We start from the raw sequence: 13,981 nt of genomic DNA, 5'->3' as shown, positions 1-13,981 counted from the left end.
GGGAGAAGAGAGAGGACACAGTGAGAAGCACGGGAGGGATCCTGGGATGAGCTTTTCACACAGTCGGAGCTCTTTCAGGGCAAAGCGCATCCGAGACGCTGGGCGAACGCGTGTCAGCTCTTGAGGCACACCCGGGACGAGTACGGTGTCGGGGCGGGGGTGGTGTGCGGGCGGCTGCGGAGCCTCCGCTGCTCTGCTTCGCGGGGTCTCCACTACGGGGGGGACCTGGGCGACGAGTCGCGCGAAGAGCTGCAAGAAGCCACGGACGTCGTTTGGGGAGGCTACGTGCGCGTGGGGGACCCTGATTCCAGGTCTCTGTTCTGATGCTCTTTCTGTGTCCCCTGCTCCTCGAGAGCCCACTTAACAGAAACTTGAGCCCTACTTCTCGGAATGAAGCAAATGCTCTCAGTTGGCGCATTTAAGAGTTAGCCTCAATACGCGTTAGAACCCCTCACAGTTTCCAAACAAACCCTGCGGACGGGAGCCCCCTCATCTTTCTCAAAACTCTTCCCCCCACCTACACTCCCCCTTCGGGGTGAGGGTTCGTTGTGCAGCTGGCGGGATGGGGTGAGGGTGGGGGGCGATGGGAGCCTCGGGCCGGCTGCTTTGGGGGAGGCAGCCTCTCGGCCACCATCAGGGCGGGAATCCCGACTGGCAGTTTGCATTCCGGGCAGATCGAAGCTCCCTGCTGATCGATTATTTGATAATTGATTTTCCCCGCAGCCAATGCGCGGCCGCCCTGGCGGGAGCGCCTGCTGATTGGCCGAGCCCTCCTCCACGGCTGCCTACCGAGATTTGGGTGAGCTCATTTTCCAATAGACCGCAGGGGGAGTTTTCTGCGAGGTTTCAGCTGGAGGGAGGGGGGAAAAAATCCTGCTCCGAGCCCAGCGAGCCGCGAGCCCTGCTCGGAGATGTGAGGTTTCCACCCGACTGGTGGAGCTCCTGCGGCTGAGCCAACTCGGCAGATCCGAGTCGGGCGGGCTGAAAAACAAAAACAAAAATAACACCACCAAATGTAATAATAAAGGGCAAGTTTACAGTGGGAGAATAAAGAAAAGGGACTTTTTTGTGTAAGCCGGAGAATAGGTACCTGATATTTAAAGGGAGAAAGTTAAAATCAGTGGTTGGTTGGAGCCTCCGAGTTGTGGATAGGGGCAGCTTTTTGTCTGAAACCGCAGCTCCCGAAGTGAATATCTTTGACACTAAGAGTTTTCCCTGAGCCGGGGTTGAGGACAGGAAAGCGGAATGGGGTTGGGGCGGGGGGGTGGAGGGGGTTGGGAGGACAGCACCCGGCGTAGCCAGGGAAAAGCTGGGGGCTCCAGGTCCATCCAGGCCCCAGCACGGCCGCGGCCGGAGCCCCTCCGCGCCACAAGACAAAGGCGGCGCGGCTGTAGCCCTAGCCGAACGCTCCGGCCTCGCCGCGCCGCGCCCTGGGCGCACGGCCGCCCTGTCCCGAACGGGTCGGAAAAAGAGCCTCCCTCCCCGCGGCGCCCCGGCCCCGGCTCCGCCCGCGAGGTCTGGGCCGCTCCGAGCCCGCGTCGGGTTTCGCTTTCCGGCGTTCATAAATAGCTCCGTGTTTGTAAACAGGCGCTGGGGGCACATTCCCGGCTCTCAGCTCATTGTTCCCTCCCTTCCTCTCTCACTTAGCGCAGGACGCCGGGGCTGGGGCTGGGGGCCTCCCCGGCTTGGAGGTGGGGGCGTCCAGACCCCTAAAGTGAGAAAATGCAAGCATTTCCTTTCTTTGGGCCGGGTGTTCGTCTCTGACAGCAAAAAACTCTAAGCTGGGACTGCAGAAAGCTCCAGCCATCTCTACCCCACGTTCTCGGGACTCCTTAGCAGAGCCTTTCCCAATCTTGCTCCTGCTCCCTCCTCCCCGCTCCCAGTTTGACTTTTCTACTTGGGGTGTGTAGTTCTGAGATTCCAGTACTTTCTGCATCACCCCCTCCGCCCCGAAAAATACTGGCAGACCCCAATAATTTCGAGGAAAGTCATGAAGGCTATGAGCGGAGACCTGTGCAAAATAACTCCCGCTGCTGCTTGCCCCGCGTTTATTCCCAGTTTATTTCAAGTGTCGGCTTTGGGGAGACAGTCTGGAGGGGGAGGGAGAGAAAAGAATACGAAAAATAAAGCCGGCAGCCGGGATCTGTTGGCCGCGTTTGTGCGCGTGTGCCCTGGGTGTGTGGGTGTTTGTGCCTGGGTGTGCGATTTAATGGAGCGCCTCTTTGCCTCTCCAGTGCGGCCAGAGCTCGCATCGCGCACCCACCCCTGCCGAGGAGCCTACTTGCTGCAGCCCAATGCATTGTGTAAGACGCGACCTGTTATGGCCACCACTACTTCCGGGTTCTAGCATTCTGGTCGGAATCCACCTCTCCGCCTGTGCAACACACACTTTACACACGCACGGGGACTGCAAGCGGGCAGCATCGATTGTGGCTCCTTTAAGACAAACTCAGACAGACATTTTTTTTTTTAACCCTCCTCCTCTAATCTCCCTCCAGTGCAGCAGTTGCAAAGAGGGAGAGGGAGAGAGAGAGAGAGAGAGCGAGAGAACGAGAGAGAGAGAGAGAGAGAGAGAGAGAGAGAGAGAGAGAGAGAGAGAGAGAGAGCAACAGAAGAGAGAAACTGATTAAGAATTAGGACTGATTCAAGGGAAGCGAGCGCTAGGGCTTTGTGCATTTGAATATTAACATTTGAGGTGTTCTGACCAGAAGAAGACAGAGCGGATGATCATTCATTCACCACGTTGACAACCTCGCCTGTGATTGACAGCCGGAGTGGCAGAAAGCCATGAGATTTGGTAGTTGGGTCTGAGGGGCGCTCTTTTTTTTTTTTAAACTGATTTTTTGGGGAGAGAAGATCTGCTTTTTTTTTTTTATCCCCCCCTCCCCGCTGCTGTCTTGGAAACGGAGCGCTTTTATGCTCAGTGACTCGGGCGCTTGGCTTCAGGTCCCGTAGACCGAAGACCTGGGACTAGTAGCTCACGTTGCTGGAGACGTTAAGGGATTTTGCGTCCTGCTTTAAATTTTTTTTTTCCGGGGGAGTTTGCTTATTTGTTTCTTTTCACACTGGCCTTAAAGAGGATATATTAGAAGTTGAAGTAGGAAGGGAGCCAGGGAGGCCGATGGCGCAAAGGGTACGTATTAAAAAACAATTGTGGAACTCAAATGTAAGATTAAATTGAAATGTGGCTAAAAGACACTGCTAAAAAGTTTCCTTTTTTCTCTGTCTTTTTGAATAAGGCTCCTAAAGCCTTGGCCTAAAGCGAGAGTATTTATTCAATGCATTTGTAGAATAATGTATGTTACATGTAATTGTTAATTCTAGTAATCAAGTTTTTCTATAGATTCCAAACCAGCAGCTATATAAATAAAAATACAAGCTCGGGCAATCATCTTTAAAAAAACAAAAGCTAGATGCCTAATGCTACGCATAATGTGAGCGTTCAGGGAGCAGAAGTTTAGAGCTATTTTTAAACTAAAATAAGCAGCTAGAAACTTCTGATATGTTATTGATTACAGTTCATCTTTAATATCATTAGACAAGTAACTTTGCCATAGTATAATGGTTTTGGGGGTCGGAAAACATTCATCTTTTAAAAGTAATTTTAATATGCATGGATTTTTATGCAAGGTAATACTTTGAAAGTTTTTCTTAGACAAGCCCTGCACTAATTGGATACTAAGCACACAGCTACTCACTTTTAAAATGCAATACTAATTTCCCCAATATTCTATTTGAATGGTAATGTAGTGAGAGTAAAGTGAGACAATGACAACCCAACTGAGGTGGTTTCTTAAAAGAAAGGGAGGTCTACAAAAAGCCTTCCTTGCATAATTTGTGTCCTGGCCCTCAAAGCCCTGTTTGCAAAAGAAAGTTACTAGGCTGACACATTTTTCTTTACTCCTTTGGTTCAGGCAAATGTCAGTGTTCTTCCAAACTCTTTCACACCTCTGGCTCTAAGGAGATGAAAGTGGCAATTCCTCTTTTCTTTGAAAATCGTTTCACTCTCGATGCCTTCAAATCTTGAGGGGGGGGACCTTGCCTGGAATGAACCAATGAGAAAAACCTAAATAGTTAAATTTCTCATACAAAAATAATGACAATCAATATGAAAATAGTTTTTCTGGAGGAAGAAGATGGCTGGGGGGGGTGTTGTATGTGCATTTGCTATTGAATTTGCTTTAAGTTTAAACCTGATGAGTAACATTTGCCTCATTGACTTCTAGTCTGTGAAGAAAGTTCGTAAGAGTAAAGAAAATAGAATAATTAACTTACAAATATAGATTTTCTTTAACATTGGGGTGAAAATTGCCCCATTCTAAATTCAGCTTTAATGTACAAGAAAAACTACCTTTTTCTGAGTTTCACTTATAAGGGGGCCAGTTAGTTTTGTATAATTTAGCAGAGTTTGTCTTGGAAAGCAAAGGAAATGCAGTGTCTTGCAGGATCTAACCGCTCGCTGGCAGGGAAATAAAATGAGAAGCCTGTCTGAATTCACGTGCTTGGCGTAGCTGTTCCCATCCGAACTTTTAAAAAAATTCTCCCTGATGGGAAGGGGCTGTGAAACTAGACAGGTTTGCTGCACTGTCCTAACACATTTTATTGTTGTGATTTTTGAATTTCCTCCTCTAGAGACATGCTCGTTTTACCTTCCACCCTCCCGGAGAATGCCTTCCTTTCTTTCCTTCTTTCTTCCTTCCTTGCTAAAGGATTCTGGATTTCTGAACCAGTTGATAGGGACACAAGTGAGGGCAAGATCATCCATCCTAGCCCGTCTCACCGAGAATCCTAGAATTTTCACTTTAAAAATTATTTTTTAAAAGAAGAAAGCTCAAACTTTGGAGATGCAAGGCCATGAAATTCCAGGTTGCAGGATCCGGCTGGACTGACATTATATAAGCTCCATGCCCTGCCGTTCCCCCATTTGCCCGCCTGGCCTTCTGAACCTTCTTCTCTGTTTGTCATGCAGTACGACGATCTACCCCATTACGGGGGCATGGATGGAGTAGGCCTCCCCTCCACGATGTATGGGGACCCGCATGCGGCCAGGTCCATGCAGCCGGTCCACCACCTGAACCACGGGCCTCCGCTCCACTCGCACCAGTACCCGCACACAGCTCACACCAACGCCATGGCCCCCAGCATGGGTTCTTCCGTCAATGACGCTTTAAAGAGAGATAAAGATGCCATTTATGGGTAGGTACAATGGGCAGCTGGTTAACTAGAAGAGACGCGGTGCTTCCCCTGGTTCCCTTTGCCCTCGCTAAGCGGAAAGCCAGAGTTCTCTGGATTGGAGGTGCATTACTTGGTGATTTTTTTTTTCATTCGCATTGCATGGAGAATTTTGGGAGGCCGCCTGCCATCCTGGACGCCCACCTCTCCATGCACGCTCCGCGCCAGCCCAGGGCCCCGCTCCGCCGAGGCCAGACCCGCGAAAGGGTCGCAGGAGAAGTTGCCCAAGGTCCCTTGTCCCCTCTCAGACCCAGGCTCGGTAGCTCAGCGAGTTGGGAGTCCTGGCTCGCTCCACTGCGCTGAGAGAGCGTTGGGGGTTTCTCAATGTAGGCGCCTTTGTGTTGGAACGAAACTTTTAGTTTAAGGGAAAATCTTTTAAGCCACTGATTGTTCTGACTTGCTAAGTTTACTCAGCAACCGTATGCTAGCGCTGCCACCGCACAATAAAACCAAGAAAGGACAGTTGCAGGTCAGGCAAGGGGAACACGCTTTGCATTTAAGGAGTGGGTCCACGGTAGTCAAGGAGAGGAGCTCCATCGGAATTATCACAGACGTTAAGGAACTTCTAGTCGTTTTAGTACTTTGCGATCAAAGGCGAAACCTGAAGGATTTAGAAGTTGATGCGGGGTGCTATGGGCCGTGTTGTTTTCTGGCTGCGGTTCACACCATGTTCTGCCGGCCATTCGATTCGACCCTGGACTAGTAAAAGCCTGTGAAAGTCACTTGTGCCTACTGTGTGCTGATGAATTTGGGGACCTCTTTTGACTTTGCAGCAACTTTTATTTCTTATTTTGAAAAAAAAAATCATGCAATACTGATCTTCCCCAGCTGAACACCCTTTCTGCTCTATTTTCCTGGACCCTTGTGCGATAGGCTCGTTTAAATCCCAGCGTTGTCTCCGCAGCGTTAACTGCACATGGTTTAGGCTCTGGGACAGAACATTTGGGGAAGCTTTGAAAAGGACCCCAAACTGTTCAATTCCCAGCTGGGCTGTGGGAGCTAATACAAGACTTGAGACACCTCCTTGGGCATTAGAAGAAGCTTTTTTTTTTTTTTTTGTCTTTTATGGGCCGAGATAAGGACATCTAGGCCCCTCTTAGTACTAGCTGCTTTGCCATTTCGCAGAGACAAAAATGAAAGGCTTTCCCGCAGGACCATTGGAAGGAACTTTATTTTGGGGATGGTGGGGGCCATCGGCGAAGGGAGGGATTGTACAGGAAGCCAGAGAGGCGCCTCCCTGCGCTCCGAGGGCCGTGGGGTGGGGATCGGTAGGTGCAGCCCCCCTGACAGCTGGTTTCACGGCCATAGACGTCCTTTGCCCAAATTAGCTGAGCGCCTGCCACCGACATCCCCGGCCTGGGGCTTCGCGAGGCCGCCTTGGAGGAGCCCAGTTGAGCAAGCTCTCCCAGCCCCTACGCCCAGCACCTTTCTCCTCGTCCAGGTCCTGGACGTGCAGCCGACGGACGAGGGCTAGTCGGGTGGGAAACTTAATTCAAAATGGCTGCTGGAACCGTTTGGGTTTATTCGTAGCAAATGTTACCAATTTCTCTGGCCAGATATGCTGAACCGATCCTCAGACACGGTCCATGGCTTAGGGCCTCTGACTTCGGGGCCCTAGGAGGAAGGGGAGGTGAGCAGCCACCTGGCTGGGGGGGGTGGGGGGCAGGAGAAAAGTAGATGACAAAATCAGGGAGGGGTCCCTGCCTTCAGCTCCTCCGGCTGCTTTTCTTGGGCGCCTTTTTTTCCCCTGACTCCAGACTAACCATTCTGTTGTTTGTGACTGTTGTATTTTCTTGCAGACACCCCCTCTTCCCTCTCTTAGCACTGATTTTTGAGAAATGTGAATTAGCTACTTGTACCCCCCGCGAGCCGGGGGTGGCGGGCGGGGACGTCTGCTCGTCAGAATCATTCAATGAAGATATAGCCGTGTTCGCCAAACAGGTCAGCAACATAAATGTTTCAAAAGTAAAAGAAAATAGAAAGGGACCTCCCTCCTCCCACCCAGCGTATTTGCAAGAGTATCCAGCAACTAAGTATCCTAAGCCATGCCTGTTACAACTACCCCGAGATTTCCCTCCTATAGGAGTGTCCGTCTGCGGGCGACTCAAAATCGCCCGCATTCTTCCCAGCTCCCTAACCTAACGCAGAACGCTCCCTCTGTGAGATAAAATCACCAGCACCACTCGCCGGAGCTGCCTTGGACTCGGCGAGCTGGGCAGCGAGCGTCCTCTAGGAGCTTAGCTGCTGGTAGAAGCCACCCTGAGCTCTGGGCTTGTTCTCGGCTTATTTGATTCACGTTGAAGTGTTTCTGCGCGGGACGAACTTGGTGACACCGAGTCCCTCCCGGAGGTTACCTGCTGCCCCCGACAGTGTAATGAGGCAAGAAACTAGGAAGGCGACCAGATTTCAAATGTTTCTTTCTTTTCCCTCTTCCCTCTCCCCTCTCCTCACTTGTGTTTAGATTCGCGCAGAAAAACCTCTATTTTCTTCTAATCCCGAACTGGATAACTTGGTAAGAGCCGACCCATGACTCCCCTCCCCGAGTTCCTGTCCCCTAAGCCCCCAGCTTTCCTCTGAGAGCCCTGAGGTTTCTAGACGGGTCTTCCCGTCGCGGCAGGTCGGCTGCAAATGTTTCCGGCCACGGACGGACAAGTGGTCCGGGACAAGATCCCCGGGAAATAAATTTATCTGGAGAGGGGCCCGGCGAGCGGCGCGGGGAAACGCGAGCTTTTGTTTTTTATGACAGCCGGGTAGCGCAGCTCTAATCAGCGCGGGGATTTATCTCCGGGCCTGTCAGCGTGTGTGCTTAAACTTTGTGGACTTCCCAGCCCTCAGAGTTGCATCACGAGGGCAGCGACCCGACACGAGCCCCCGAACCCCCGGTTTGCCTGAAAGGTGTGCGGAAGGCAGCAGAAAGTTCGCAGTGCGAAACGCCACAATTTGGTGGACTCTTTGGACTATTTTCCCTGCACATCTTCCAAGGAAACATCTTGTCCAGGGATGTGGCCCTTGGGGGGTGCGGTGGGGGCAGTGGGGCTGAGAAGGGGGAGAGAACCATGGGGGAGAGAGTGTTTATGATTCCCCACTTAGATGCTTTGTTGTTATTTTAGCTATTTTTTTCCTCCTTAAGAAATATAAACCTCTCGATGGTACCCAGTCGCTGCTATTAAGTTTTAGTGTTATTGCCATAAATCAAAATAACTCTGTTTACTGGGGGAGGGGGTAGACTGGAGATGCTAGTGTTTTGACAGCCAGTTTTCTGCCAACTAGGAATGGGGTGCTCATTCTTTTTGTATCTTTGCAGATGATTCAAGCCATACAAGTATTAAGGTTTCATCTGTTGGAATTAGAGAAGGTAATTTCCCTAGCCTCTTTTTGCTTTTACCCCCTCACCCCCAAATACACAGGGTGGGGGGAGGGTTCAGAATGGCTGAAGTTCAGGCTTCTGAGATATTTGCATAAATGTCTTTCTTTCTAGTAATTAGTGTCAAGGCCAATCTGAGCGTCCATTTCTCTTTGCAGTTTAATTACAATTTCAGCCACTAAAACCGGGATCACAAACGCCCTATAGCCTTGTGTTCATTCTTAATACCTTGTTGGCTTTGTATAAATAGTTGCGATTGTGTGCATCCCGGCTGAAGTTTAGAATGCTGTTGTGAGTTGCTTCACATTTGTGGCCTCTTCTCTTCCTCCTCTTCTTTGCTACCTCTTGGGGGGGGGGAGGGTGAGGTGGAGTTTTGTTTAGTTTTACTGAGTTTCTGGAAGACAGTCTGAGAGCAGCGGCAGGTCAGGCGCAGAGGAGAGATGGAGGGGGAGGAGGAGGATGGACAGGGAGTCTGGAGGAGGTGGTGGGGGAGACACATTAAACGTTTTGCAGAGACAAAGCAGAGTTGATAGTTGTGTCAGATTTCTTGAATCTGCGAATCCTGCACACACCCCACCTTCACACTCAAGAAAGGGTGTGGGATAACAGGATTTTGCTAGCTGTTCTATAAATCTCAGCAATAAAAACTTAATGCATTGTAATTCAAACTAACATTAAATTGCAAGCACACTGGGGTTTCTTGTGAATTTTTGTATCTCAGTGATGCCTGGGGCCTGTAAAAGACCACTCCACTTACACCTAAATATTTTGAAGCATTCTTTTTCCTTTTTCTTTTTTTTTTAATTGATTTGATACATTTTTGTGGCTGTAAGTTTTTTTTTAACATCACAAGTACTGGCGATTTGATTTCCTCTTTTTAAAAGGAAGTATCCTAAAACATGCTTCTTATGGATAGAAATCCTAATTTCCAATGTTATAGAGACCTGGGTTGTCAGGCATATATTCTATGCCACCACAGTTTTGGTCCTTTGGAGATTATATATGCATGCATTTTTTTCCTTAGACACTTTGGAAAAGGACCTAAGATAAAGTAACTGGATGAAATTAAATAGTGTACCTTAAATGTCACCCACGCAGGTCACCTCTCTAATGGCCACAGCTCCGGGAGCGGATGAATTTAACACGGGGTGTTGAATATGTTGTAGCCTGTGAATCATCTTGTCACTGTCAATTTTCTGGGATATCTCTATTTTGCAAGAAAAGAAAGTTATTCCTAATTCTGGATGCGTCTGGGGGTCTCTGGAGGACAATTGCCCTGTGTTTCCCCTATTTGGAAGTTTGGATCTCACAAGGGGGTGGATTGCACTTGTCAATGTCATTTATGCACTCCTGATTATATTTCCATTTTTTTTTATTTCTGTCATAATGTAGGTACACGAATTATGTGACAATTTCTGCCACCGGTATATTAGCTGTTTGAAAGGGAAAATGCCTATCGATTTGGTGATAGACGATAGAGAAGGAGGATCAAAATCAGACAGTGAAGATATAACAAGATCAGCAAATCTAACCGACCAGGTATGTGCTTTTCAATTTCAACATTCCTGGAAAAAAATCTGTATGCATATTGCTAGCTGGGTCACTACCACCTCCTTTTATTATTTGCATATGATTAAGTCCCTTTTAGATACATTTCCATCGAAATGAAAATTTTTGAATAATGTGGCTATTATTGCTTCATTAAGGCTGGCTCTGGGATTCGACCTGGAGAGATGAGCTTGTAAAAGCTTTGCCTGCAAACTTGACCTGTTTCTTGTCGCTTTTAATTTTTGTCTTTATTTTATTTACCCTCTATAATAATGGGAGTGTTAACTGCCAGTGACCGCCTCTGATTGTAGGGCTTTGTTCTGGAGCATTTCCCCTCCTTCTATCTTGAAGAAAAGAAAAGTGTAGGGTCTGCTTATTTCTTATTTTATTAGGAATAAACCCAAGATAGGTGGTCTAAGAAAGACAGCCAGGGTTTGAAATCTAGCAAATGCTGGCTATTTTCTCCCTGTCTATACGGTTCATTAGCCTGTCTTGTCAGTTTTCCTCGGCCGAACGCTTCTAGACCTCACTGAACATTGCTTTGTGCAGTGCTCTCTGCAAGCTCGCCCATTTTATTGTACGTCATAGAAAAAATAAGACCAGGCCGAGGGTATAAAAACAGATAAATATGGACTTTCCTCCTCCTCCTTTTCACTCAGTCTCCAGCTGGTACGTGCTCTGGGCCCTCTGGGTTGGCAGCTTTTGAAAGTGTCAGCATCAGGGGCACCTCAGCGACTCCCTCTGCGTGACGGGTGGGGGGACCTCTCGCCGCCCTGGCTCTCCACTGCCGGCCTTTGCTTGCTTCAGCCCCTCCTCTCCCTTGCTACCCCCAGGCCCTTCTTCCGCTTTGTTGCTAAGTGGGGACGACTTTTATTTGTACTTGCTGGGGGTGGGGGTGGGGGTTTCTCCCCCTCTCACCCTAACACCACAGTTTGCTCCCAGTCTCTCTGTGCAGTCGCTGTGTCTCTGGATTGTCCAAAGGAGTTGCAAAAATGCCATGAAAGTGAAAACATGCGGAGTGGGTGGGATAATACCGGGCTCAGGACAGCTCTCCGTTGCGAATTGTTGCAACGCGACTAGAGATTTGGGTTGTGGGTCTCCTCCGCCTCCCATATGTAAGTGAAGGCCCAGGAGTTGTTTCTCTTTCTGACTTGGCACGTGAGCCCCGTCTTGGGGGAAGAGATCAGTCTGCCTTTGTTAAGCCAAAGGACAGCCAGTCATGCTGCTTTCTTTTGCAAGCTGTGCCACACCACTGTTGACCGGAGGCTATTTTGCGGAGTTCTTGCCCGAGTGCCCGAATACTAGGTCCTGGTGCCATCTAAAAGTTTTCTTCTCTCAGCGTCACCCCTCAAAATAAATTCCCAGCTTCGATTTCTCTGGAGAACCCCGTAACAGAGGCTGAATCCTCCTTTCTCCATGAGGACTGGCGAGCAGGCAGAGCTGAGCCTTAAAAGCCCCAACGCGCGAGGTCCTTGCTATTATTTGGCAAGTTGCAAACTTTCAGCAGTGCAGAGGAGTGCACCAAACAGGCAGCCTGCGAAATCCTGGCGTGGCCAGCGGAGGTGGGAAACGTGCAGGCGGCTGCCGGACCGGCCTGACCACGGCCCTGTGGTCTGCCAGGCCTCTCGCCTGCTTCATTCAGCTCCAGCCCTCGCCTCCAAGCTGTTAAATGCAGATTCCGCCGAGAAACCCTCGGATAACTGCTGTTGAATAAAAATTGTAATCCAACAGGCCTAACTAGAAAATGGGATTCTAAAAGCTCAGGAGTGCTAGATACATAAAGCTATTTGAGCAAATTAGAAGAATCGCTTAGGGGCATGAATGAAATCAACACTTTAATTGCCTCCAAAATGAAGATTTATACCCCATTTTCTCAACGAATCATTATTTTATTAAAGTCAAAGATAAAGGACCAAAGTTATGGGGTATTTGGGGGGATACAAAATTGATACAACATCATTGAATTCTTCCCTTTACTCCTTCGGTCAACTTTTGTTACCCAGTTACCTTTATTTGCGATATGCAGATTGGTAGGCACTTCTGTTGGTTAAAAATCTGCATTTTATTTTCCTCCCCCACCTATAAAATGACAAGCGTGCCTCCCACCCCCGCCGCTTATGAGGGGGCTTCGCAGCTTTGAGCTGGTGGCGCTGTTGGCCTGTGCGCATGGGCGTACTCTCCTGACCCCTTGGGCTCACCTAGGTCTCAGTTGGTCGGAGGGCAGCAAATCCACTGACGGATTCCCCGGAGCCGGGAGCGCAGAGCGAGGGATTCGTGCGGGGCTGTGCCTGGACGCGGAGTAGGGTCCCCTGTCCTGGGAGGGGAAGCCAGAGACAAGGCACTAGGGCGCCAGTTCTCCTGACGAGCCTGCTCTCGGGTACCCGAGGGGCGCGGGACCCCTGGTGAGCGCCCTGGGGGCCAGACCCAGGAAGGGCAGCCTTGCCACCTGTCTGCGAATGCGGCCCAGCCAGTCTGAGCCTCGGCAGAGGGTGCGCTCCCGGACTGGATGCTTCAGGTGTGGCGCGAGCGCTGGGCCTCGTTAGCTCATTAACCCCTCTGTCTCTAGGGCCTGCTGGCTGCGCGGTTTATTTTATTTTACTTTTTTTCTCGGAGGGCGCGAAGGCTGCCACCCGTACAGGGACCTGAGATCGACGACTTTGATACCAGCCGGTTTCCCGGAGGGCTAAGTCGGCGGAAACACTCTTGGCCTTGTAGTGTTGTTGGGTTTTTGTTTTTTATTTTTAATTTTTTATCAGATTAAGATGCCAGTAGGAGCTGTAATCCCGTCCCCCTCGACCCCCTGTCCTTGACTCGCTCCCACTCCCAGAGCCTGAGGTCCCCGCCGGCGCAGCCCTCCCGGGCGCCCTCTCCCGACCGCCAAGCTCGCGGTCTCACTGACGCTCCTCAAGTCGGGAGACTGCAGGCAGCCAGGGGTCCCTGGGGCTCTCGGGTGTCGGCGTGGTGCCAGGGTCGGGACCCCGGAGCGCGCGCAGAGGAGGACCCTAGTGCGAGACGTCGAGGCGAGGGCTGAGCCTGGTTAGCGGTGGAGAAGGACTGAGGTCCCAGGGAGGCGGGGCGCGTGTTTGGGGGAGCCCAAGGTGGAATTGGGGACACTCGGAGGGGTTAGGCGGGGAAGAGCCTGGTCGCCCAGCCAGACTCCAGGCCACCCTCCAGGAAGGAGCCTTCGAACGAAACCTTCCTTCCCAGGACTGTCTGTTGCTTGTCACTCCTGGAATCTAAGCATTTTCCGCTCCAAGAACGGGGCAAGAGAGGGGGGTGGAGGGGGACGAGAGGATCGAAGAGTCTCCGGGGCCCCAAAGGCCACCTCCCGGGTGGCCAGGCCTGCTCGCAGCGAGCGGGGACTAGCTGGGCCTGAGCTCGGGCGCCAGCCCCAGTTCTCCCACAAGCAGCGGGAAGCAAAGAAATGGTCCCTTTGGATTACATTTTTTTTTTTTTTTAATTCAACAACAGCTCTCGGGGTGGGGAGGGGTCCTCGGCGAAATCTGCATTTTACAACTCGTGGGACAGGGCTGGCGGGCAACACAGGGCGCCCTGTTGCCTGTTAATCCAGATTTGTCTCTGACATCTGGGGAGAAGTAATGTGGCTCTCGGAGACGGAACCAGAAAGCCACGCTCGCCAGGCAGGTTAAATGCCAAGTGCTGGTGAGATTCCCAGGGGAGGGGCGACGGCTGCCCCGGCTGTGTGGCCCAGGCTGGGGAGGCCAGGCCTCTGAGCCTCCGGGATCCCCGGCAGCCCCGGGCCAGTGAGCTTTGGTTCCCAAGTGGGCCAGGGAACCCTGATGGTGATTGTTTTATTTTAAAAGTCCAGAATGGCGC

At 50.7% G+C, this 13,981-nt stretch overlaps 1 protein-coding gene across 2 annotated transcripts in view; it reads left to right on the top strand.

Moving 5' to 3' along the window:
* The first annotated feature begins 2,392 nt into the window (after positions 1-2,392).
* The window catches only part of MEIS1 (Meis homeobox 1), a 133,737-nt gene continuing 122,148 nt past the window's right edge, over positions 2,393-13,981 (top strand). For both annotated transcript variants that reach the window (XM_081068054.1, XM_081068055.1), the window contains exons 1-6: positions 2,393-3,133; positions 4,970-5,196; positions 7,032-7,173; positions 7,694-7,744; positions 8,537-8,587; positions 9,989-10,135. In XM_081068054.1, coding sequence (XP_080924180.1) covers positions 3,122-3,133; positions 4,970-5,196; positions 7,032-7,173; positions 7,694-7,744; positions 8,537-8,587; positions 9,989-10,135 — 630 coding nt within the window. In that variant the 5' untranslated portion in view covers positions 2,393-3,121. The remainder of the gene's footprint in view (positions 3,134-4,969; positions 5,197-7,031; positions 7,174-7,693; positions 7,745-8,536; positions 8,588-9,988; positions 10,136-13,981) is intronic.

This window comes from Rhinolophus hipposideros (assembly GCF_964194185.1).
Source record: "Rhinolophus hipposideros genome assembly, chromosome: 12".
NCBI lineage: Eukaryota > Metazoa > Chordata > Mammalia > Chiroptera > Rhinolophidae > Rhinolophus > Rhinolophus hipposideros.
The sequence above is the reverse complement of the archived record's forward strand: the minus strand, read 5'-3'. Positions and strand labels throughout refer to the sequence as shown.